This window comes from Odocoileus virginianus, chromosome 15, assembly GCF_023699985.2.
Source record: "Odocoileus virginianus isolate 20LAN1187 ecotype Illinois chromosome 15, Ovbor_1.2, whole genome shotgun sequence".
Classification (NCBI taxonomy): domain Eukaryota; kingdom Metazoa; phylum Chordata; class Mammalia; order Artiodactyla; family Cervidae; genus Odocoileus; species Odocoileus virginianus.
Window position 1 is genome coordinate 43062501 of NC_069688.1, and position 27851 is coordinate 43090351.

Sequence of the window (27851 nt, forward strand, 5' to 3'; positions counted from 1 at the left end):
GCTATCTGCATGCATTCTGTGCAATGCTTCTTTACTAGCATGTGGACTGTTAGTCCTCTGATTACTTATTTTGTGTTGATATTGCAATTGTGATGATGATATTTAAAGGTACGTTTTAGTATAAGTAAGCAAAATCATTAGTGTAAACGTGAGCTATGTAGAGAACTATAATGCTATTAAATGTTATAATTCTGTATTTTTGTTATGGCAACATATCTGACATGGATATTTCATTTACTTGAACCATAGTTATTTTTGAAAATTTGAAAAATTTATATCGAGATAGTCATTCTTTCTATAAAGATTAGACTGTTCACTTTTAATTACATACAAAGTAGTAACATTGTGTGTCAAATTGAACTCAGGTTAGTATTTTAGATTGTTAGAACATTTAAAATCAATTTAAAAGCATTGATTCATAGTTTACCTTTGATGTTATTATTTTAAAATATCATTGTGACTCAGAGTGATTTAAAGCAGATAATGATTAAACAACTAGAGACATAATTTATATATATGTTGCATGTATTTTTAGGTAAGAATTATTAAATGAATCATCTTTGTATTTTGATCTCATTAATAAGAACTTAATAATGGATGAAGATCAATGAATAAAATAAAGTTCCTCCCAGTAATCTCTAATTAAATTTCTTTTTCTATTAGACTTCTAGCCCCTATTTAGCAATTCCACCTATATAACTTAATTTCAAATCTTACTGATTTTTGTTCTTCTATTTTTATGTCATCTACCTGATAGCTTAACTTCAGGCCATTAAATAAAAATCAAAGATCACTTCCCTTTCACTCTAGATACATGAATTGGATCAGAGACTTCTAATTTTTATTTTGAGAGTTTTCTAAAACTAAAAATTTCTAGAAAAACTTCAAATCCCCAGAAAAATAGCAAATCCTTCCTTTTGCATATTAAGCCTTTATATTGTATCTTTATATTTGAATTTATCTTCAACTCTTCCTGCTCCAAAAATGGTAGCATTTTTCAAACTCTCCTGTAAAATGTAGCTAAGAAGGTTTTAGAAATACTGCAGAAACATTGACATTATTGTTACCAATTGTTAGTATTTTATGATCAGATTATTTGTCTATTGAGTTGATGTTATGAAAGTGATAGAGAAAGACAAGATTTAAGAAATTAAGCCAAAATATGAAAAAATACTGTCATAAATTAATCATGTTTTTCTTTTAGTTTTGTAATTTTGTCACTTCAGAATCTAACATTGTTCCTATGATTGATTTTTCAATAAATGCAACATTGACATTTGTTTGGAGGAAATGAAGACTTGCTTGGCTATACTTGAAGTCCATTTGGGAACTAATGGTACTGATATTCACATATTGTGATCTTTTTTTTTTTTGCAGTTTTACTAAAGGGAGGAAAAAAAGAGGAAGAAAAGCCATTTAGAGACTGTGCAGATGTATATCAAGCTGGTTTTAATAAAAGTGGAATCTACACTATTTATATTAATAATATGCCAGAACCCAAAAAGGTAAAACCAGAAGTGTTTGTTTATGAGATGTAAAGCAGATCCTAGTTGAATTGCTGAATAATCAGATTGATTTGTGAGCTTGTTAAACCGAAAATATATATGCCTAAGCCCTTTCCTCCCAAAGATACTCTGTTTCCCAGGTCCATAAAAGATGAAAACCCGGTTGTACAGACCGCCTCCAACCCTCATGTGTCCTATCCCTATTTCACACGCAGTTTTCCATTTACCCTCTGCTCATTCCTAGGATATCCCATTTGTTCATAAATGCTTGCCTTGTACAGATTACATGTTGAAGGCACATACTTCAAGCTCATGGGAATAACTTAGGAACCACCTTCCAAAGTCCCAAGGACACAGATGGTACACATCATCTATGTTCAAATACTGTGGAGAGAGAGCTAGGGACATATTTCCAGAACCTCTGCTCTTATTAGGTAGAGAACAATACTCTATCTTAACTCATAATCCTGAAAGGGCTTGCTTTACATATTTACCTAAAGGACTTTGTTGGAGGATATTTTTTATCAGTGTATTGAACAGGATCCAAAGTATACTTTGAAGTAAGAAAACACTGTCTTCTTGCTGTTATATCTCTTCTATATATACTCTTTCTTCCTATTTCTTCATTAAATCGTTCATCCATTCCTTCATTCAATACATAAGTATATGTCATTTATTTGTCAGTAAATGACTAGAGACATAACATAAAACAGTTCCCAATGTAGTGGTGAAAACAGACTAATACACAGAAATTGTAATGTACTGTAGAAGTGCAATGATAGAGACTGCAGCAGGGTTTATGGAGAGTCTTGAGGAGAACTCTGTTCTTCAACATGTCAAAAGCTTTAACCAGATGCTCAAGACCCCGAGAGGACCACCTATCCTTGCAGTGCTTTATCCTCAAAGGATGGAACAGTCTTTTTCCTCTCATTGCCCCACCTAACGGAGAAGGCAATGGCACCCTACTCCAGTACTCTTGCCTGGAAAATCCCATGGACAGAGGAGCCTGGTAGGCTGCAGTCCATGAGATCGCTAAGAGTTGGACATGACTGAGCGACTTCACTTTCACTTTTCACTTTCATGCATTGGAGAAGAAAATGGCAACCCACTCCAGTATTCTTGCCTGGGATGGGGTAGTCTGGTGGGCTGCCGTCTATGGGGTCTCACAGAGTCTGACACGACTGAAGTGATTTAGCAGCAGCAACCTCACCTAAATTACCAGTTCTGTGTTCCCTTTTTTTCTAGCTACTATGCACACACTCTCAGAGGTTTTCCCTGATTCCCTCAAACAACTTTGCATGACTTGCTCACTATCAGAGTTCTACAAGGGGAGGATTTTACTTTTATCTTTTACTTCCCGGGACCCAGAATAGTTTCTGGAGCATAGTAGTCCTCAGTAAATATGCACTGAAATGAATGAATGAATAGATGACCTGCTGATGATAATGTCAACACTTCTGTGTAGTATATAGTAAGTAAGCCTAACTTAGTCATTCCGACTGTTCATTCTCTTTGATAGGTGAGGGAAATACATCTTGGCTTGCCAGTTGTCACACAGTTGTCAAGAGGCAAAGTCTGGACTCTACCAGCCCAGCTGATTCCAATGAGGATTAGTGGGTTAAGTTAGCTCAATAGTTTTTCCCTCTGCTGGGACAAAAATTTTTTTCTGAAAAAAAACAAAAACAAAAAACCTATACTGTGCTGTCAAAGCGAGCAGAAATAAAGACAGTACAGCGGGTAAAAGAGGTGGCAGACAGTTACGTACATTGCTTCCTGGGTTACCTACCAGAGAAGTTTGACTTCACTGTATTTCTTTCTGAGCTTCTGTGAGAAATTTCACTGAATCAGGTGTACCATGTCTTTAAAAAAAACAAAAACTGTGAAGGTATTATAGCAAGTTTAGGAGTAAAGTGAAAGGGTTAGTTGCTCAGTTGTGTCCACCTCTGCGATCCCATAGACTGTAGCCTGCCAGGTTCCTCTGTCCATGGAATTCTCCAGGCAAGCATGCTGCAGTGGATTGCCATTTTCTTTTCCGGGGGATCTTCCTGACCCAGGGATCGAACCCGAGTCTCCTGCATTTCAGGCGGATTCTTTACCACCTGAACCACCAGGGAAGCGAGGAAACAGTAATTTATTATAAAAAGCAGCCTTTTGAATCCTTTGGATCATATGACATGAAACCTTCCTATTCCGCTTGCTGATATCTTAAAATCAGACTTAAATTCAGTTCAGACATGTGCACAGGCATGCCATCCATGCCCACACTGACACATCACACAGAGAGCGAGTGAAGTGTGTCAGCGACTGCCCTGGAGGAGAGAACCCGCGCTAACGTAAATGCTTCATGCGATTTGCCTGTAGTTCTTCCCAAGACCTGATAGAAACCCCTAAACGATTATCACTTCCCCGTGACATAGTGACTATAAAGTTAACTAAAAATGTTAAGTGACCCTCCTTTTAGACTCTTAATAATTATTATGTATGAATATAAAAATAAAATGTTTTTTAAAGTTTTTAGATTAACTTTCACACTTTAAGAATTTTTTTTCAGTCCATCAACACTAACACATGGTCCTTAGGGCATTACAAGTAAAGTTTGATCATTCCATTAAATTTAAGTTATGCAATAATCATAACTCTATTCTAGTTCAGAATGTTTTGAGAAACAAATAATTCTCAGACTATTTGCAGAACCGCTGCTACTGTTAGGGTGGAAGAAAAGTATCTTATCTTAACTCATAAACTTGAATGAAAGTGAAAGTTAGTTGCTCAGTCATGTCCATCTCTTTGCAATCCCTTGGACTGTAGCCCACCAGGCTCTTCTGTCCGTGGAATTCTCCAGGCAAGAATACTGAAGTGGGTTGCCATTTCTTTTTCTAGAGGATCTTCCCTACCCAGGGATTGAACCTGGGTCTCCCGCACTGTAGGCAGATTCTTTACCAACTGAGCCACTAGGGAAGTTATAAACTTGAATAACAATTTATAAACCTAAATGAATTTGCCTTTTTTAAGATTTACGTAAAAGAGTGGGTTAGAGGATCCAGTTTACTAGTTCAGTGACTTCTATGTTGGGTTTCAGAAACAGCATGATTTAAATTTATGCCTCTGCAAAATGATGAATTTTGCATATTAGAGAGCTTCAGTATTGTTCTTAAATTTAAAAAAAAATCTAATATACTGAAGCCACAAATGCTAAATATATGCTGGATTAGACTTGTTAGATTTGGGCCTAGAGAAAAATAGTAGTCCAGACAGATTAGTGATAATATCCATACAGGCATGTAAGAGCAAATTTTATCACTATAGAAATGTCACTTATATTTCTTCAGAGGAAGAAGGAGAAATTCACATGTCATTTGTACTGTCATTAGGTTTAGTTTAATTGGATATAGCAGCAGAGCGTGGTGAGAGGGAGAGATAACTGACCATAAGGAAGGAAAGACTTTGGACTTCTTGACTTAAGTGTTCGTTCCCTTGTTTTATTCTTTCCCTTTTGAGATTATGATCCTTTCTCAAGTAGTAAGAATGTTCTGTTATGGAGATGGACATTTTAGGATGATATACCTGCACTTACTAGTAGGTAGCAAATTTTGTTTTACATCCCTTGTTATAGTCACATACCTTAGAATTAGTAAGAACAAACATTGTGTGAACTTCCAAATGTTATTCAGTAACTGATTAATATAACAGTTCAAATGTACTGTGCATTTACAATTTGTCAGTTTCTATTTTGAGCACTTTAGTTACATATAGTCACTTGTTTATCCCTTTCAATAACTCTATGATATATATAGGTGCTTTCATTATCCTTATTTTAGAAAAATAACTTGTCCAAATCACATAGCAAATACTGAATACAGGTTTTGTAACAAAGAAATCAACTCTAGACTATACCATCCTAATAAGGAGCTAAGTGAGATAATTATTTATATTAGTAATGACTGAAGCTACACCATTCATAATTTTTTATAGGAACCTATTTGAGTGACACAGCTAAGAGTTCATTGTCAGGTCTGATTGTAAGCCACCCTCCTTCCTCCCACCCTGTAATCTCATTGCCTTCTCTTATTTTTTTATAGATCACTGGTATCCTCTCAGTTCTGTAAAAAAAGTTCTATAAATGTGCTTGGAAAAGGCATCCTTAGGACCAGCACCCTTCCACATATATTTTGCTTTGTGGCTATAAAGTTTGGTGCTAATAGTGATATGCTTAGCAAAAATTTTGCTCATTTTAATACTTCCAGAAATTCTAGCAAGGATAAGAAACTCAAGGCAAGTCTATGTAAAAACAAAACAAAATGTCTAGCTATGTACAATATATGGATTAATCAATTAAATTGACCTATTTAGGCAATTAACAAAAACTATTAGTATGAATTATTAATTTTAGGCAGAGTGAAATTTGCAAGTATACACAGTTGTCATATAGTTGTTTTGACTGAAATCATTCCCTGCCAAGAAAGAATGTCTGCAAAAGTTAGAAAAGTATTATCTTTTCAAATGTGACGTGGAAGCCAAAGGCAGTTTTCTAGGACTATTAAAATTTTCAAGCAGATAGAAAATGAGAATTAGATCATTTATGTATTTATTTTTTACTTTTTTTCACTATTAATGGCTTGTGGATATTTTCCACTCTGAGTTTCCTTCAGTACATGGTAGTAGGAAGCAGGATTTTTCCTTTGATTTCATAAGTTTCTAAAACCAAATGCACTGTAATCTGCTTAGTTTCATACAATAAAACAAACCATTAAATAATAGCTCTAATTACTATAAAATATTTAAAAATTTTTTTCTGAATTTATAATTTCCCTAATTCTTGGAAAAAGACTGTAACAAATGTGTTGAGCCTTTTTTATTTAAGTTTATGGAAAAATAATTAACACTCACAAGGTTAATCATTCCAACTTATATGCAGCATAAAAGCATAAAAATTATGTGAATCAAATTTCCCCTTTTTGTTTGGGTTTAAATCATTATTATGTTAAAAAATTTTTAATGCTTGAAAGCTTTGACCTTGCCTGGGATAGGAGCCAGTTCAATCTGTTCTTGGATAGAGTTAAGCCCAAGTCATATGATCAATAAATGCAGCAGTCATAGTAAATGTAGCAGGGTGCCTGCGTCTACAGGAAGGATGCCGCCGGATAGCACAGACCACACTATATTGGCAAAGGAACTTTTCAAGTCTTTTCATGTCTCAATTCTTTCAAAACCAACCACCTATCTTTTTGAACTTCTTTCATCTCATAAGCATAGGCTTTTTGTTTTTCTTCTGACTAAAAATCATGGTCTTTTGTGTGTGGCAGATTGCTAGCACTAATCCAACTTCATATGAGGTTGGTAGCTCAGTCGTGTCTGACTCTGTGACCCCATGGACTGTAACCCACCAGGCTCCTCTGTCCGTGGGATTACCTAGACAAGAATACTGGAATGGGTTGCCATTTCCTCCTCCAGGGGATTTTTCCAACCCAGGGATCAAACCCTGCAGCTCCTGCATTGGCATTCTTTACCACTGAACCACCTGAGAAGCCCAACTTCATATGTATATATGAACATATACATATAGGTATATATATTACATAGATATCTATGTATACAATAGAAAGCATTCTTAGAAATTGATGCCAGTATTATTAACAAGAATCTGGTAATTGTAATCATAAGGACAGTTTATTGAATTTCTATGTATTTTGGCTTTATATGTTTTATATTATCATAATAAATAATAAATTGTATGAAATGTATAATAGTAATCTGTTATGATATATGAGATATTATATACATAAAGTATATATGCAAAATATAGATACACATCACATATGTAAAATACATCTAAGAGATTAATGACAAAGCTTGTTATATGCCAAACACTGTTCTGAAAACTATATGCATTAATTAATTTAATCCTTGCAAAAGATCTACAACGTAGTTAGGGCTGAGATAGGACTTGAACACAGGTAATGTAGCTCCCAAGTCCATGCCCCTAACCAATATATCATTCCCTTCTATTGTGTCCATATTCACCAAAAAGCAGCTGTTACCTTTGCTGTTATTACTGAGTCCCAGCAAGAATTGTGGAGTGTAAATCTAACTTTTTAACTTCCCTGCACTTTAGCTTCCAAGGCAGTAATCAGCCTGGGTAACTTCTCTCTCCTCTGGGTTAACTTTCTTTGGGTCTTTACTCAGAATTGCTCCCAGCACATCTTAACATTTGCAAGTTACTGGATACCTTTGTTTAAAAGGAAAGTTGTCTTTTCTAAAATTAGCGAGTGATTTTTTAAAAAATCACCTTTTTCAAAACTTTTTAAGTGCATAGAATTTTATTAACATAGGCAATAGTAACCAAAAAAAAAAAAAAAAACTGTAAAGAACAGTTTTCTCTACACAGTATATTTATAGTTGTGGTTATTCCTTTCCCTGAGTGTGTAAATGGACTGCATAGGTTTGCAAGCACATTTTGGCAAACTTTCAGGGGATCAGTATCCATTAGGAAATCAAAATCTGGGGAAAAAAATCTAAATTAGCCAGTTAAGACAGGGTAAAATTTAATTAAAATACAAGTGACATTAGTTTCCTCTAAGAAAATATCTCCTTGACATTTTCACTTACTCTTATCTGTTTTACCAGTAGAGTTCCACTTCGGCCGCTGTGTCGAATCACCAACAATGTCCTCTGTAAAATGAGCCATCTGGATTTTATTCTTATAGGAATCCTGCAGACTCTCTCTTCAAGGTCACTAATGGCTCCTTCATTTTAAATTTAAATGTGTATTTTCTTAATCTTTATTTATCTTGACTTCTCTGGAATATTTGACTAAGTTGATCACTCCCCAACTTGAAATCCATCCCCAACTTTCATTGCATTACATTAATCAAGTTTTCCTGTTTTATCTTTCCTTACTGCATCTCTAGGTATTCAACAAATATTTTTTTAGTGCCTACTATAAGCTAGGCACTGCTCTAGAATCTAGGGACAGTAGCAAATAAAATGAACTTCCTGCCTACCTAAAGATTATTGATGTCTGTATTTTTCTCCATCAAAGCCCATTCTTGGGCCATCACCCCTCCCCATTATGTTTCCACTATTTTTTTTTTAACTTCTTTAGAAATCTGTCTTTATGCTATCAACTGCTACTTTTAAGAAGATTACCGCCAGTATAATTTTGAACAAGAGATTCAAATCCTAAATTCAGTACTTGTTTTATTAATAATAACCATTGATAAGTTCTTGAAACACTTGAAGTTTAAGGTTTTTCATTTGCAGAATGGACATAATAATCACACCTACATTGTAGGGCTGTTGTGAGATAAATTGGAAAATGCAGTAAAGTGTTTAAATTATTTAGCACTTAAAAGGCATTCTATTGTTATGACTATTCCTTTCTTAGTCCCTCATTCTCTTATCCTTATTCATTCTTGATCTGCCTATAATTGTATCATCTCTAATCAATGAACTCCCCCTTTTGGATGGCTGTGCTCTCCTAAACATTAGTTTTCCAAAAACCATGGTCATGTCTTTTCTCACGTTAGCTCTATTCCTTAAATTTCTCATTTAGTTTGCTGACTCTATTTTTCTTCAGGACACTGGTGTTGAAAATTGTGAATTCTTACTTCTCCTTATTTCTATGGGCACAATCACTATTTAAACTTTTAGGTGTTTTGATGCTATGATCCATATTTTGTTCATCAAAATATCACCAGTTGTATCAGTGCCCCAAAATGCTTATGGGGTGGAAAAATTGAATTAGAATTAAGGAAGACAAAAGACTAGATAGAGGTCATGCTGAGGACAAAGGGCAGGTGCATAGAAGCTAAGGAGTTAGTAGAGGAAGAACTTTAAGGTAGGAAGGGGAATTTCACATTTGTAATCTTGGAGGGGAGTCAGAGCCTCGTGATGACGAGTGTATACTGATGGGCGGCTGTTGTCGAGTTAGGGGAAGAGTCCACAGGAGAGCATTCTGCCTGCTTCCATAGCTTACAGTTAAGTATGTGTCTCAGAGCTCCCGTTACTCCGAGGAAATACAAGGACAATTTGCCCTTTGAATGACAGTTCTTGCCAATGTTTTCATACCCTTTCGCCATGTGTGCTCAAAATTTAATGCCTCAGGGAAAACACTTGAGGTTTTTTCCTTTAATCAGGCTCTATGCCCACACAGTCTGCCTGCTGCTGTTGCCTCATATCTACACCTTGAGCCAGCTTCCAAACTGCATTAGTAGGAATGATTGCCAGGGGAATGATGCTCCCCATTGCTAAGCCCTTCAATAATCAAGCTGCCACATTCATGCTTCATCAATTACAGTGATTGCTCTCTAAAGATAATCCTATTACAGATATGTTTCTCTCCTTGGTGGGCTCTGGGGGAAATGAATCCATTTCTAAATAAATACCATTATATTTAGAATAATTGAAATAAGCTTAAGTCTTTGAAAGATTTGGATAACTTTTCCACATGCAAAAGAAAAGCTTCTCACAGTCAGAAGGAATATAGTATGTCATGTTCTCCTCATATTGTTCATGATGAAAATTCAAGCAAATAATGTGTTCTCCATATGCTGGGGACCAAATTTCGCCTCTAATGTTTTACTGAACCGTCAAGAATAATTATTGTAGTATATAAGTGTATAGGAGTAAATATGCAATGAAATGTGTAATAGCTAAATATATATGATTTTTTAAATACTATTTTTCCAAAACCTTTATTATTGGTATATTGTAATTTAATAAATTAAAGATAAAAATTTCAAATCTTATGTTTTAGCACTAAAATGGTATGTAATTTTGGAAACTTTAGTAGCATTTTTAAAAATTGATTATACACCGTGCCTATTGCCTATTTGCCTTAACAGACAAATTTTTAAAAATAATTTTTATAGTCTGTGACTGAGAGAGACAGTTTTCAGCTGACTGATTCCAAACTTTACAAGTAATTTATGCACATTTGATGGAATTTAATCAGAAACAACTTGGATATAGGAAGAAATAGCCAATATAATGTCTAAATTAATATTTCAACATGGCAATTTTTATCATTTTTTTCTAAAGGCTATCCATCCTATTTCTGTTTTGAAACATATCTGATACCTGTTTCTTTACATTAGACATAATTTTCACTTGGCTTTATTTTTCTTTGTCAGGTATTTTGCAATATGGATCTCAATGGGGGAGGTTGGACTGTAATACAGCATCGTGAAGATGGAAGTCTAGATTTCCAAAGAGGTTGGAAAGAATATAAAATGGTAAGTTGGAAGAATTTACATAGTTTTTGACATTTTATAGTGAGATTTTCTTCACTACACTGTGTGATAAGCCCTTGTATTTTTAGATGTCTTTTAAAAAATTGAATGATACATTTTAAAAATAAAATGGCACATTCCTGACATTATTCTCATTAAACACAAAGCACGCATAAATCTTTTTCAATAAATGATTTTCATGTGTACATTAGAAAGAAAAATATATTACTGAAATCATTTAGCAAACTATTATATATTGTCTGAATTTGTTCCTGATTGAGTGAGGGTGGAGGAAGCTAGAATTTGGACCCAGTCTGGGATACGTGAGCCAGGACAAGAGAAGTGTATAGAGCTGTGGGCTGTGGAGCAGAACTGGTGGGCACCATCAATGACTTTACTCAAGTGGCTGGCAAGCTGTTGCTGGCTATGGACTGAAAACTCCTCCATGTGGCTAGGGTGGCTTCCCCCAGTATAGTGATCCAGGGTCATCAGATTTATTGCGTGGCAGTTGACATCCTTCAAGCACAAAAATAGAAGCTTCCAGGTCTTTTAAGATTTATTAAACCCAGAAATGGCATGTCACTTCTACCGTATTCTTTTAGTTAAAGTTGATGACAGGGCCAGTCCAGATTCAAAGTAAGACAAGTAAACAAGGGTATGAACTGTGAGATGTGATTGAGGTCTCCAGAATAACAGTAGATATCATCATTACCATCATCACCATCATCATAGCTACCCTTTCAGTATTTTTATGAACAAGTCTCATACATAAATTCTTATCTAATTTTTATATCAAATGTATTAGTTAATACTGTCCCCATTTTAAGAGGAAACTGAGCACGTTGGGAGATCAGTTTTTCCAAGATGAGATACAGTAAATGGTTGAAATAATCCATAATCCAATAATCACATGCTAAGTGACTTCAGTCATGTCTGACTCTGTGTGACCCCATAGACGGCAGCCCACCAGGCTTCCCCGTCCCTGGGATTCTCCAGGCAAGAACACTGGAGTGGGTTGCCATTTCCTTCTCCAATGCATGAAAGTGAAAAGTGAAAGTGAAGTCGCTCAGTCATATCCGACTCTTAGCAACCCCATGGACCGCAGCCCACCAGGCTCCTCCATCCATGGGATTCTCCAGGCAAGAGTACAGGACTGGGGTGCCATTGCCTTCTCTGAATAATCACATAGTGCCTACAATATTAACTGTAAAATCTGCTGACAAATTATCAAGAAATAGTAATGGAAGAGGATTTCCTTTTGCAGACTAATCTCATCTTTTACAGATAAATGTTCCAGGTAATTCTTGTCTTGACAAATTTTTGACAAATTCTCCTCTCAGAAGGTAAAGAAAGAGATAAAGAGAAATATTTTACTAACCTAAGTTCTGCCTTGATATTCATGTTGAAAATGTATAAAAACTGTGGTTTGCTCATCAACATTGCTGTTTACCCATTAGTAGGTTAGTAATTGACCAAACATCAGTAGACAAAGGGTTTTAAGAAATGAAGGAAAGTGTCTACTGGTGTCTCTTTATCTACAGTATTTTTTTGTCAGGTATAACTCTGAAAGTAAGTTAATAAGTTTGGAGTTACACAAAGTTGGAATCTTGATATCTTCAATAATCCATAAACTCAAGATAGAAAGGTAGGCTAAAGCCAACAAGATAGAGTTCTACAAAGATAAATGTGAAGTCTTTCAACCTAGACCAAAAATATACAAGACTAACTGTGAGAATTTAGAATAAAGATGATGTTACCGATCAAGGGCTCAGTGCCCAAGAAGCCAATACTATGGCACAGACTTTTGAGAAAAGAAAGAGCTTTTATTTTGAGGTCAACTGGAAAGGAGACAGGAGGCAAGGCTCTCAAATCTCCACAATCCAGAGATCAGGGTGAAATTTAAAGGACTAGGGAAATGTCATACTTACAGACTGATTGGCTAGTCTTGAATCAGTCCATACAAGCTGCAGAACCCAGGTTTTATTTATTAAAAGATTTCTTGTTTTGTAAAGTCCTCCAGAGGCAACAGTTCAATCCTTTGGTTCTGTAGATTGAATGTTCTTAGCTCTGGAGTCACCCTGGAGATGACTTCCTGTCTGCAGGTGCACAGTTCTAGTCATCACTCTGCCACTTAAGAGTGGAGTGATTTTTAGCAAATCATTTAACCCATACCTTAACTTTCTCACTTTTTAGGAGGGGACATTGCTAATAGTACCTCATTTGCCTTGCCAGGGATATTGTGAAGATTAGCTATAAGTAAAGCACTTGGCACATTGAATTGTCTGTAAACTATAGGTATTATTATTATCTGAGATTAAAACATCAAACACTGCAAATGTTTTCTTAACTCTGGCAAAAATATTATTTTGAAGATCATCTTAAGTCATGATTATTTTCACTACTAAAATAAGTTTTGAAGAAGTTATCTGAGAATTAGACTATAGCTATAGATTCTAGCAAGTCTGAAATACATTATTATTATTACTAACGATAAAATAAAATTTAACATAAAGTTGTCATCACAGTGACTTTCCAAAATGGTGACGTACAAGCTGTAATCATCTGTTGCCGTGGCAAACTAGGTATATTAAGTAAGAAAGATTGACCTACGAAGAATGTCATTGATTAATGTCTTATAAGCATTTGTCAAATGTATACATTTAAGCAGGTTTTTTCATTGTTGGAATGGGGCTGAATTATTCTTTAATCATAGCTTTTGTGAAGTTTTCTCCTCTCCCTTCTTCAGGGGAGATAGAAAGACTATCTTTTATTCAAACTAGAACAATTTATCAGCTTAGTGTCAATTCTACACAGTCAGAAGTGAGATAAACTCTAAAATTTTGAAACGTTTTGGCAAAAATGAGTCTGATGACTTTTTTTGTTTTGTTTTAATTTAAAAAAAAAGCTGTGGTACATATACACAATGGAATATTACTTAGCCATTAAAAAGGATACTTTTGAATCAATTCTAATGAGGTGGATGAAACTGGAGCCTATTATACAGAGTGAAGTAAGTCAGAAAGAAAAACACCAATATAGTATATTAATGCATATATATGGAATTTAGAAAGATGGTAATGATAACACTATATTTGAGACAGCAAAAGAGACACAGATGTGTAGAACAGTCTTTGGGACTCTGTGGGAGATGGCAAGGGTGGGATGATTTGAGAGAAGAGCATTGAAACATGTATATTATCAAATGTGAAACAGATCACCAGTCCAGGTTCAATGCATGAGACAAGGTGCTCAGGGTTGGTGCGCTGGGATGACCCAGAGGGATGGGATGGGGAGGGAGGTGGGAGGGGGGTTCAGGATGGGGGACACATGTACACCCATGGCTTATTCATGTCAATGTATGGCACAAACCATTACAATATTGTAAAGCAATTAGTCTCCAATTAAAATAAATAAATTAAAAATAAATAAATTAAAAAGAATTTATCATATGTTATAATTTGGTTCACTATCACCAAATCACGTGGTATAGTGTTTTGGTTGTTTCCTCCAGAGCTTATCTTTCAGCTGCAGACAAAGCAACATGACTCCATGAAGAATGGGCATAGACTCCTTATGCCAATTCTTATCAGTCACAGCCATTTCTGTTCCCTGAATCAGAACTGGCCACTGGATGTACATCCTTTGGGAAAAAGAACTTACTCCTTAATCTTCACTGTTCTATTATATACAATAAGATGATTCACTTCTTTCTCAAGCACTGAGTGTAGAGCTAAAATTTCACCCCTCCTTCCTTTCTGCCTTTCCTCTCTCCTTCCCTTTATACTGGTTGATACCTGTGGGCTTTCTCTTGCTTCATAAGGTCTCCAGAACAATATGTTAAAATTATCAACACATGAAATACAAATATATAATTATTATTTTTAAACCTCTCTCACCATGGAAGACTTGCAGTTTATTTGATTCTTAACGTTGGCTTTAAGACTACAAAATCTTTTACCTAAGCTTTGTTTTCGCTTAAAACTTCCTTATGAGGAGATTCAGCAAAATCTGGTTTATGGATTTGTAAAGATGTTTGCCAAGGGGGAAGTCTGGAGTGGGCTTTTTTAATGAGGCACTTAGGGAACAACATTAACTCCTTCAAGCCTTGAGAATACCATTTAGCAGCCTATGGCAATAACACTTATCAGCAGTACTTTTGCATATACAGCCCAATCAAGCTAGGGTTCCAACAAACAGTACCCCAGTGGCCTAACTTTATAGAAGGTAGTGACTAATGCCCTGGAGACAACCTGTCTTTGTATTGAAAACATTTAGCTCCATAAACAGTGCTTCCTATTTACACAAATATTTCATTCTAAGCACTATACCTTCTGGGAGTTCTTTGTTTCTGGAAAGGAATTAAGAGCACATTTTCAACTTCATTTTATCATATTCACATTAAAAGGAGAAAAATATATATCAGAAATTTAAAATGCTGAAATATTCATCTTTTGATCTTTTTTGGGCTATCTCAGTAGTTAGAGGAGATAGATGCACAATTGAATTGTATATTAAGCACCTTTGGAAAGCCACAACTCAGTAACCCTGACTTCTTATCTGTTTTCTTTGATCATTTTATGAAAAGAGATGAAACCTACAGGGTACATAGACTGTGTCTGGTTTCAATTGTGTTTAAGCCATAAAAAGTCAAGACTTCCTATGAATATTATCAGACAAAACAAAGTATCAGAGACAATTATTTTATTAACTTGGAAAAATACGAATCAAAACTGAACATTTTTGCAAATTTTGGCAAAAACTAATGAATATTAGTCCATTCTCTGTGTGCTTTTTTTTAAAAAGCAAAATGTAGTTTCTAAGGCCAATTTTAAGTCAGCATTAGTTTAAGCTAAATTTCAGGGTCTTTTGCCTTTTATTAAAGAGCTAAAGGAGAAATAAAATTGATAAACAATCTATCTGAATTATGATATCAGAATCATGATATGTGATTTTTTTAATTATGTGATTATGATTGGCAGGGTATGGTATAGCACCCTTGGATTTTATTTATAAAAAAGAACAAGTTCTGTTTTTATTACTATTGCTTGTTCAAAGGACTTACTGCTTTTTCAGTGTCAACACTGAATTTTGTATAAGACTTTACTTTCATTTTTATGACTGTTGCAAGCTATTTGGAGTAAAATATAAAACCTGTGGTAAGCTGTTAGGTATACAATAATATGTAAATTATTTCTTTGCTTGTTTGTGCATTGTTCATCTCTCTATTTCCAGAAAAAATATGAATTTTTTTCAAGGACACTCCCATAATATACAATCAACCCTTAACTCCTAATACCTTCAATATGAAGATGAAGTTTAGTTTTATGCCTGCCTTTTTTTTCCCATGTACCTATTAGAGAATTTGATCTGGTGAATTTATTATTTCTCATTTGCATTCAGAATAGCTATTCTACATTATAATCCTATGGTTCTCCACCTTTGGTGCACAGCATACTTACCTGAGGAGCTTTCAAATGTATAGATCTCTAAGACCACCCCAGACATACTAAGTCAGAACCTCCATATGGGAACCAACCAAGTCATCTATAGTTTGAAAAAGCTCCACAGCTGTTTCTGATATGCACTGCCAGTTGAAAGCAAGTGTCAGAACTATAAAGTTATTAGCATGGGTTTAAGATCTCAAAAATTTCTTTTTTAGATCCTAAAACTTATGAGATATAGTGAGAAAGGAATTAAAAAAAAACAGAACCAAGGTAGAGTTAAAAAAGGCAACCTCTCTTTAGCAATAGGAAAGCAGAAACAAGTGTAAGAGGATAATCTGTAGACGGAAACTATTGTTTGTGTCATAGCTTAGCCCCTGTTGCAACCAGTTGGTTTAAACTTCTTATTTAATAATTAACTTCTTGGGTTAAAATGAAAGTACTCATTTGCATAAACCAATACTCAACTTATCTTAAGAATACATTAGCTCCTAGCATCTGAAAACCATTTAAAGCATTGATTCAATATCTCCTTATTAAACTTCAGGCTAAAAAATAAAATAAAATAAATTTCAGGCTAAGACAAGACCTAGGATTTCTCATACAGAGTGCAAAAGAACCTGCCTAACGCTCTATAGCTTATAGTCTCTTGGGACAGAGACAGATAATCAGAAAACTACTATATATTGTGATATATCCTCTAATTATAATAGAAACTAGATTTTTGTTAAGTACTCCTCATGCATCAACACTGAGATAAATGTTTTGAGTATATTATCTCATTTCTTTCTCACAACATTATATATGGAAATATTTTAAATCCTTATTTTGCATATAAAGAAACTAAGACTCAAAAGTAAGAGCAATTATGGCTGAGCAAGACTTCCAATTGGAGCCAGAGGTAGGGAGTAGAAGTTGTTTAATCAAAGCTGTCTTTGTGACTAGGTGTCAGATTCATGGGATTCATGGTGGCCTAATAGACTATCCAATAGACAGTTTAGTAAATTAGGAACCCATTTTCCCTTCTTTCTTGAATTTTTTCATCTTTATGATGAAATGGTTATTTCTGCATCATTTCACTTAGCTATTAGAAGGTTTCCTCCTACATTCTCTCTCTAACAGAGAGATTGATTGATTGTGTTAGATTGATTCCTAACACATTGATTCCTTGCAGCCAATAGAGCATATATTTAGAAAGTTTTCTGGAAAAGTGGATAAATAAAATTTTGTTTTATCAAAGCAAATTTCAGTGCTTTCTCTTCAGTTGTTTCTTCCTCTATCTTCAGTCACAAAGAGCAAACTGTTTAGGAATGGTTATTAGCCTCCACTTAGAGGGGGTACAAGCTTGCATGCCAAGCTGGGAACGGAGGCTCATGGAGGAATTACACAAATGTTCTTCCTTTTCGGATCAGTGTGCTTTTCCCTAGGAAGGCTGGAGAGCTTTTATATCCTTGCAATTGTTTCAACAGCATGGAAGTATTTGACCTAAAACTTCACACTTCATCATCCCCACCTTCCTTATTCACATTTAGTATAATTACTGAATCTCTTCTAACTGACCACACAAAAGAGGGTGTATATAGAGTTTTGGCATGTCTGAGCTGAAAGGAAATACAAGGAGAATCCCAGCACCTTCTTTTTCTTCCCAGTGGCTTCTGCAACTGAGAATGTGCTAATTTTCAGTCCCCTGTAACTTTCTGCTTTGCTTACTCATTGGAGAAGGTAAGCTTCACTCTTCTCCATGGTATATAGCACCAGTTGCCCTGAGAATGTGTAAAATTCTTAGCACATTTTAAATTAAGATTTCCTGCCACTGTGGAACTCTTGCAACCTGTGACTTGAGCATCTTAAGAACAGAGAAGAAAGGAGACCCTAGAGTATGGACTTCAATAGATCCTACATCGGTACTCTGGGCTACAGGGAGATGATCTTAGGGGATGCATGTACCCACTGCAATTTGGACAAAATGTGTTTAGTTAATCAAAAACTAATTTAAATTGAGATACATATATGCAACTAAGTTAAAAGTATACATACATATGTATATGCTAATACATTTCATTGAAAATACATTCATTTGCCCACATTTTTAAAATCGAGGCTCAAAGCTTAGAATTCTGAATTAAAGATTCTTTCATAAAACTTTCCCATAATCAAATGCATCAAATATTTAGCTTCTGTTTTTGTTTTTGTTTTAACTAGAGCAAGTAAGACATATGAAAAGCAATGTATGTTAAAAGTCCTCTAAAGTTTTATTATTTTCCTCAGTCTTTTAAGATTGTTGCAACAACTTATAGTTCAAAAGAATTTTTAGTGATTTGCTTTCATAGAAGCAAATCTAAACATCTAAATTAGTTTTTACCAAAAACAAAACAAAATTCCTCTTTCCTGACTAATATTTAACTTATTTACATGGCGTTATAAATCTCATCATTGCCATAAGAGAACTGGCATAAATGAGTGTGAGACCAAACACAATTGGTCTTTGGTAAGTGACTCAGTTGGCAGATGGGAGTGCACAACTGTATTTAATACTTTTAGTGTACTCTGGGTATTAATATATTTTAAAGAAGAAACGGAAAATACTGCTTCATGTGAGCTGGTTAAAGGAGAAATCATTCAAGAACATTTCTACTATAGTTGTCGTTCTGTAATGTTGATATACATTAAATTTTAAAAGAAAGAAATATTTTTCAAATTCTGCCCTCTGTATTGAGGAAATAAGAATTGCTGCATGAAATAGGGCGCCCAAAGCTGATGCTCTGGGACAGCTCAGGGGGATGGTGTGGGGAGGGAGATGGGAGGAGGGTTCAGGATGGTGGGACACATGTACACCCTTGGCTGATTCATGTCCATGTATGCCAAAAACCACCACAGTATTGTAAAGTAATTAGCCTCCATTTAAAAGAAATAATTTAAAAAAAGAATTGCTGTGATTTTTCAGTACTTCCCTCGTTATTATTCATACAGATAGAATAAGACCCTTTATTAGTGAATACCTAGGTGAACCAGAATGTTTCTTTCTGCAACATCAAAGTATATCATGTGATTACTAGGCACCTCCAAGTTTTCCAAGTATCAAAGTGCACAAGATAAATGCAAAGTTTCTTCAGATTCAGATTGATGGACTGGTCTCATATACTTTGATTCAGGTTGGAGCCAGCCAGGAATATTTGTTTTCAACTAGTGCTCCAGCGATTATGATTCAGTTGGTCACTTTAAGAAACACCCTTGAGATTCAACCAAATTACCTACAAGAATTAAGTTTAAAGGTTATTTTTCTGAATTCAACTGCAGACTACTATAATCTTTTGTTTTCTTCCTTCCTGCCTTTCTTCCATTTTCTTTGAACTTCAGTAAAGTTTATGGAGTGCCCAGTGTATGCCAGCATTCTACTAGTCTTTGAGGATTCACAAATACAACACAACTTCTGTCCTCAAGGAGCTCATAGTCTGGTCGGTAAAACATGTAGATCAGGAATTATACTGAACTTCAAGTTTTACCAAGGCATACTTTCTGAGGCAGTTGTAAATACCCAAAATCTAGAGCACCAGTAAACTCCTAGGGTTTTTAATTTTCCTATCATTAACATAACCAGCATTAAAAGTTAGCTTTCTTTTATGTACTACTACTTTTATCCCAGAAGCAAAACTGTTTTGAACACTTAGAAGCAATGACTGGGATTGCCTTAAGAGAACAGTGGAACCTTGTTGAGATTCAGGTTTGGAGCCTCCAGCTAGATTCCCTCACTAGCTCTTAAGTGTCACCCTTCTACCTCCAAATCCTAATCTATGGGTGTGATGTATTTAAGTGACTGAAGTCCTGGATTTACAAATTTGCTTATTATTACTTAAAAATGAAAATGTTAAGAGCTATAGAAGTTAAGGGTCTAGTAATCTGTTTGTTACTATCTAACATAATTTGACTGTGAATAAAATAACATAAAACAGTAATAGTATTGATAAATAACTTCTGATGATACTCATTGAAAAATGTTTAAACTATGTTGAAAATATTCCATTAACTCATATGTAAGAACTATTTTCAAAAGCAGGTTGTGATTGAGAAGTATTTACTGGTTAAACCTATTAACCAGATTCATTTAATTCAAAAAATCTCATCTACACAGATTTGAATATCATATTTTTACTGTATTAAGAATTACTCTAATGAACCTTGGAGAGGAACATAGCAGAAAAATACTGAGTGAGTAACTGAAGAAAATGTATAAAAATATGAAAGAACCATCTTTTAAAGAATGTTTTATTATTGTTTAGAATATAATATTAAACTTGAAAAGATCTTCTCTGTGAATTAACAGCTGCATCTCTGTCTTCTTTTGCAGGGTTTTGGAAATCCCTCTGGTGAATATTGGTTGGGGAATGAGTTTATTTTTGCCATAACCAGTCAGAGGCAGTACACTCTAAGAATTGAGTTATTGGACTGGGAAGGAAACCGAGCCTATTCACAATACGACAGATTCCACATAGGAAATGAGAAGCAGAACTACAGGTAAATCCTTCTTGGGTGTGGTGTTCAACTGCCTCATGCCTAGTCATTTAAGAATTTTAATAGAAAAGTGTGGAAAATAAAGAAATGATCCTTCAAAATGAAAATCAGTCTGTTTTGGCCTATGACAGAGAGATACAAAAAGCCCTGTAAAGTCTTGTTCAAAACTTCAAATTTCAGTTTTCACAGGCCGATTATTTTGATGTTGGCTCAAATTCTAGAGATAGGGAATTAATTCAAGTCTGATATTATTATTTTTATTTTCATTATTGCTATCATTGTTATGAAGGTACAGTGAATTCATTCATATAAAACTGATGACAGAGAATTGACTCAAACTCAGGGGCTTGAAATAAATACTATTTTCTACCAGATTTTTTCCTTGAACTTTCTTTATTTACCTTTCTTAAATTATTTTTTACATTATCTTGAAGGTGACAAAAGAGGGGTAAAATTTTATGTTTGAGTGATTTACATGAAAAATAAGGTGAGGCATAATTTAGAATTTTTTGGTCAAAATGTGAAAGACAAAAGTAACTCCAATTAATAACATCAATATACACAACATGTTGTGTTTTTTTATATCATTACAGATATAAAGATAGACTATATCCTTAATTGTTAATATCTCAGATTTTTTTTTTCAAGGAACAGCTTGTACACTAGAAAAAAAATGGCTAAGCAAGTAATGCAGGGCAATAAATTTATTTCACAAACACTGCATTGCTTCTATCTTCTAGGAACTCTACTAGGCACTGGAAAATTTGCAGTCAGTGATGAGAGCACTAGTCTCCCAGACCTCACAGTTTATCTTGTTACAATTTAGGTCACTAAATAACTGGTTGGCCTTCCTTGAGACCAGGAAGTATATTTCAGTTACTTTTATATCACTACCCATAAAGGCAATACTTGGCACATAGCAGGTCCTTAATAATTATGTGTGACTCAGTTCTGTAAATTAGATAAATAGTAAATTAGAGTTGCAGTGATTTTAAACTCTTGATATTGTGGCTATTCTACCCTGGTCTTGGAAACATGAGTGTATACATAAAAGAGTTGGCACACTGCTTCAAGCAAAATGCAGTGACAGCAACCAAGGCCTGATGCTTGTATTCCAACCTGTGTGGCCATCTCCTCATAGTTCAACTGTTTCTGCTGCTTGTTTATATTTCTGAGACATACCATCCTTCAGGAGTTTAAATCTATAACTCTTTTATAAATGCATCTCATTTTATTTTAATAGATTATGTATGGGATTAATCCTTGGAGACGTAATAATCATTTTCTTAACAAACAGTGATGATATCACTACAACAGAAGATGTGAAATTGATCCAAGGAGTTGATAGTCTCATGGTGGGGACTGAGGGTGTGCATATGGCAACTTAAGAAACAAAAGAAAAGACATTTATAAAATCCAATGGAGTGTGAGAAGAAATGTTTCCAAAGAGGTCAATATTTTGAGAGTTTTATAACAAGAAAAACCACTGTAAAACATCAGGGATACTCTTGTGTAAATGTTTTGAGTTGAAACTTGAAACTATATGAAACTTGGCTAATGTCAGACAGACTGACAATAGGACTAGCAAATAATTAGTCTAGTCTTTTTCTAGGCTCCTGAAGAATTTGCTTTGGTTCTTTTCCAAAACGTCTCTCAGTGTGTGTGTGTGTGTGTGTGTGTGTGTGTGTGTGTGTGTGAGCATGCTTATGAGTGTGGGGTGGTATTAAGGGTACAGGTTTAGGGGTGTTGGAGGCCTCTGCAGTAGGCTTCAGGGTGTGTAGTATGATTGTCATTCTGGTGTCTGCTTGAGGAAGGCATGCTTTCTCCTCTCCCAGGCCCACTGCCTTCACTGAGCGTTTCTCGGTCCTTGAGCATCTTTGTAATTCTGATTTTGACCCAAATGATGCAGATCTGTGATCAGAAAGTTAAAGTGAGGCATACACTCTGAAATCTCCATTTTTGTCCCTTGAGAGAATTGTGAACCTTGAGAATCAGAATTACAGATCCAGAAGGAACTTAATCATTTAATTCCAAACCTTTGGTTTTAAAGAAAACAAAGCTGAGGTTCAGAAATCTACAGTATTTTTGCCCAAGGAAGGAGCAAGACTTAAACATGGGATGTTTGACTCCTGCTGGTTCCGTGTAATTTCCACTCTGTAATGCTACTGTAATAAAGCTGGTGGCTCTGGCCCTCTTTCCTGCCAAGACCGAGCAGAAAACAGATCTGTAATCATCACCTTCTTATGCAGTTAAATATTAAGATTCACATTGGCATCAATTGAGAAATTAAAGTTCATTAAAACATAGTGCCTGTTCTGGTGAAAGCTTAGTTGAAATAAGCACACTATAAACTGGCGTTATTATTCACTCTTTTAAAGAAAATCAAACAGAAGCTTGAAAAGAGAACCTGTCCACCTATCTCCTCACTCATGCCCCGCACTGATTCTCCAAGTCCAGTAACACCATGGGTGGCCTCAAGTCGGGACTCCAGATGTCCAGCTTTGCTTACGGTGCATCTTCTGTGCACCTTCTCTCTGAATTAGGATGCATCTTCTCTCTGAATTAGGATGCCTCGCTGTGATAAATTCTTAAAGGAATTAATGCACTTATATATAAGTATTTTACAATTTATTAAATTATTTTTAGTACTATAATCATTTAATCCTTACAATGACTTTTGAGCCAGGTACTATTAGATACATACAAAGATGAAGAGACTTGGATGAGGCTTTGGAAAATTGACCTGCTCAAATTCAACTAAATTTCAACTAAAATCAAAACTATGAAATTCATGATAGGTTTTCATTTTCTATTTTTGCATTTTCTATATTTTTTCCTCTTTGAAATTAAATTCAGAAATTTTTTAGTTTTCTTTTTTAAACTATTTTAATAGTAATTGTATTTGGAAAATTCTTATAATAGTTGTGGTCACACTGTATAAACCAAAAAAAAAAAAAAGGTTAAATATCTTTCTCATACTCTAGACATTTACTCTAGATTAAAAGTAAATGTTGTGAATAGATTGATGAGCTTACAAATGTACATGTAATACATGTATTTTTCTTTTATCCTCCAAGGAAAATTCAATCTCAGATAGAAAATAAAATCTATAGAGCCCAGGAGAATATAAATAAGAAAAAACAATAATGTGAGAGTGTTGTGATAGACACATCATGTGAAATAACACACAATCAACATGAAATTATTAAATACTTATTAAATACTTCCTCTGGAGAGGTAGTATTATGCAGGTCTTGTCATCTAACACCCAGACTATTATAAAGCCTTCCTGCCTCCAGTCTTGATTCTCTCAAATATATTTTCCAAGCTATTAAGATTTTTTCTGAAAGATAATCTAACTTGGTCTCTGCCATCCTTCACATATTTCAACAGTGTTCAGATATCTACAGGTGAAATCTACCACCTAAAACTCGTCATGACTTGATCCTAGCTACTTATTCAGCTATTATTACCATGCTGCCCTGCACAACCAGATACCCCCTCATTGTGAATATGGTCCAGAAACTACTTGCGCTTTCTCTTAACCATCCATGCCTGTTCTTCAGTTTTCTTTTTAAAAATATTTATCTTAGTAGAAATTTAATTTTGAAAATTCTTGTAATAGTTGTGGCCACACTGTATAAACCAAAAAAGAATTTTAAATAGATCTTCCTCATGCTCTAGACACATACTGATTAAAAGTAATTCTATATCCTTACCCTATATTCTATATCCTTACATGAATCCAACTTTGGGTGCATCTTCTAAACCTTTAAGACTTTCCTTTATTCCAGGACGTCTTCCATGACACCCGCTATAGTGTAATCTGTGATGTGCTCACCTGTGGCTCCCCTCAGAAGCACTCCTTCTCCCACCTGCTGGGAATGTTGCACCCTAACAGCTTGTAGGCAAGGTCCCCTGAGTATGCCTGTGTGTGGCTGAAGAAAGTCATATCATTCAAGGTCACTGCTCCTTCCTACAGACAGAGTGCATCCAGTGAGTCAGTACAGGAATGTATTAAACACTACTTGCCCCAATTCAGGACAGTTCTGAGGTACTATCCAGGGCTTTCACTTGAAATTAGCTGAAATGGTCACTGTGACTGCATGTGAGCCCAACTTCTCCTTCTGCTTAGTACTGCTTTCTTCAGTGTGCTGCAGGAATCAGTCCTAAAATCATTCCTATAAATCTCCCTACACTGGTTTCCCAGAGAAATGCACCATCACCCTCATTCTCAGGTCAATTTGGATGCTTTGTGGTCCCAAACAAAGTTTCATAACAGTCTGTAAATATCCACAAATCTGACTGCCAACCTGCCAGTACAGGAGATGTGGGTTCGATTCTTGGGTTTAGAAGATCCCTAGAGAGGGAAATGGCTACCCACTCTAGTATTCTTGCCTGGAAAATTCCATGAACAAAGGAGCCTGAAGGGCTCCAGTTCATGGCATTGCAAAAGACCTGGACACAACTTAACAACTAAATAACAAACAATGCACATTTTTAAAAAATGGTTTCTATAGGCTAGAAACTTAGAAATTAGTGGGAAAGATCATACACATGTTAAGATAACCATATAACCATGTCTATGATCTTTCCCACTAATTTCTAAGTTTCTAGCCTATAGAAACCATTTTTATCAATATTGAAGATGTATACCTAAGCCAGCCAAATTATTGCTGACAATTAATAGTTGTTATTTGCTGAATATAATTTATATTCATAATGTATAATGTTCACATGCATAATGTATTATGCACCAGACACCTTGTTTTACATAAGAAATTGAAGTATGATACTTCACACAAGGTCACAGGTACTAATAAAAGTCACAATTTGAGCTTTGATCTTATAACTAACCACCATATGGCCATCCCTTAATAAAGAGAAATGCATCAGTTAATTTATGGAATTAAATACACTCAAATAACATATTCTAAGAGATAAAATATGTTTTTTCTAACCCCATTTCTGTCTTCAGTAATCTGAATGTTGTGGACACATTATCTCATTGCTCAATTTTCCATCCTATAAATTATTTATAAAGCTCCTTGCAGCTCAGAACTTATTCACTCAAATAAAATCAACTTTATGTGTGCATTTATTTTTTACTTTTTCTCCCCTTTAATTCTTTGATAAATGGTTACATTTTGATCTCACTAAAAAAATACTTCAGTAGGATTTTTTATCAGCTTAGGGCTTACAATAACCTTTTTCTTCTCATTAAAACTTTGCTGATTTTTGCTGGTATGAATATTCAATGGAGGAACCCATGCTGAGGTTGAAGCTCCAATACTTTGGCCACCTGATAAGAAGAGCCAACTTATTGGAAAAGACCCTGATGTTGGGAAAGGTTGAGGCAGGAGGAGAAGGGGAGGACGACAGAGGACAAGATGGTTGGATGGTATCACCAACTCAATGCACATGAGTTTGAGCAAGCTCCAGGAGATGGTGAAGGAGAGGGAAACCTGGGCTGCTGCAGTCCATGGGGTCACAAACAGTCAGACATGGCTGGGAGACTGAACAACAACAACAGATATTTAGAGTTAAAAAAGAAAATACATAGCCACTACCACATTGAATGCTGAAAAGAAATAAAAGTTTAATTGTGGGTTTAGGGATATACTATGGTCTACCAGAAAGAGCTCTGGAGTCGTGTCCGATTCTTTGTGACCCCATGGACAATACAGTTCATGGAATTCTCCAGGCCAGAATACTGGAGTGGGTAGCCTTTCCCTTCTCCAGGGGATCTTCCCAACCCAGGGATCAAAGCCGGGTCTCCTGCATTGAAGGCAGATTCTTTACCAGCTGAGCCACAAGGGAAGCCCAGAACAGAAGAGGTGGAAACTTAAATAGTGAAATCTGGCTTCAATATCCATAAAGCCAACTTGGTTCTATCAGTCAGTATTCAGTCAGGGAAACAAAAGCTTGGTGAGTATTATGGGAATAGGGATTTGTTTATACATATTACACCTTATACAAATATGAAATGAGTTAGAGAAGTGAAGGTCTGGAAGATGGAGCTGAATAATCAGAGGAAGGGTCAGTAACATATATACTTGAACCCCAGTGTGGTGGTGGAGAAGCTGGAGCCAGCAGGGAAATTCGGGAAATCAGGCACATCCAAAGTGGACCACAGTAGAAGAGATCTCAGAGAGCTGTAAGGATGTCACCTGGGGCTGTGCAGTCAAGCATCTAGTGGTGAGTCTGGACACATTCCTAGCATGGGGGGAGGCAAGCCGGATTCAGAGTGGAAAGAGGACAAGCTGAGTTGCTGGGCACCTCTGACCCTGAGCATTGCCGTGTCTAATGCTCATCTGAGAGCCGGACCACGCTTTACTTCCACCAAGTCTCATGCAAAGTCCTCTCTGGGCCAACTCTAACTTGAAACAGTATAAAGAAGGAGATTCTAAGAAACATAGTTCTCAGATTAACCAAGTTGACAGTAGCATAATCTAGAAAACTTGGACAAATCACGTAATACTTTTATATCTCAGTTTTTTCATCGTTAGGTGGGAATAACGTCCTCTCTTCTGAGTTCTCACCATTTTGTTCTATGAATCCAATCAGAAAGAGTTTGTAAGCATATTTTTGTATTGGGCAAGCTTAAGTGTGATACAACTATGAAAGATATGTTTTATTGTTTAATTCAATTTTTATAATATTCAGGATGTTTATTATTTATTCAATTAAAAATTTAGTATATTCCTCTATTAAAATTCAACTCTCCACCACCACTGTCCCCAGAATGTCTTTTAATGATTGGTAGTCTATCACACACTCATCATTAGTATTAAAAAAAAAATCCTGGTCAGTTTTCCTCAGAAATGTCTCTTTATTAATTTATCTGATTATTTCTTTCTGATGAGATTCAAGTTACATCTTTTAGACAAGAATGCTAGATAAATGATACTGTGTAGTTCCCATTTTATCATATTCAAAGACACAAAAAATCATTTTGTACCATTACTGGTTGGGCCGACTTTAATCACTTTAAGTTTTGTGGGCTTTCTTGGCAACAGAATGTATAGTTATAAAGAAAGTTCTCACAAGATATGTCACATAAAGCTGATTTGTGTTGGTTGAAGTGGTCGTGGGGACTTTATTACTACAATATCCCTTTGGTCTTCCCCTTCTAGTGCCTCGGACATTTGTAGTACACTGTACTA

At 35.3% G+C, this 27851-nt stretch overlaps 1 protein-coding gene and 1 non-coding gene across 2 annotated transcripts in view; one reads left to right on the forward strand and one right to left on the reverse strand.

Moving 5' to 3' along the window:
* ANGPT1 (angiopoietin 1) overlaps positions 1-27851 on the forward strand; it is a 290630-nt gene that overhangs the window by 226287 nt on the left and 36492 nt on the right. Inside the window, exons 5-7 of the mRNA XM_020879554.2 lie at positions 1378-1505; positions 10637-10738; positions 20522-20688. Of these exons, the coding sequence (XP_020735213.1) occupies positions 1378-1505; positions 10637-10738; positions 20522-20688 (397 nt within the window). The remainder of the gene's footprint in view (positions 1-1377; positions 1506-10636; positions 10739-20521; positions 20689-27851) is intronic.
* TRNAC-ACA (transfer RNA cysteine (anticodon ACA)) lies at positions 4392-4463 on the reverse strand. The gene has a single exon. It is a non-coding gene; the product is annotated as a tRNA-Cys (tRNA).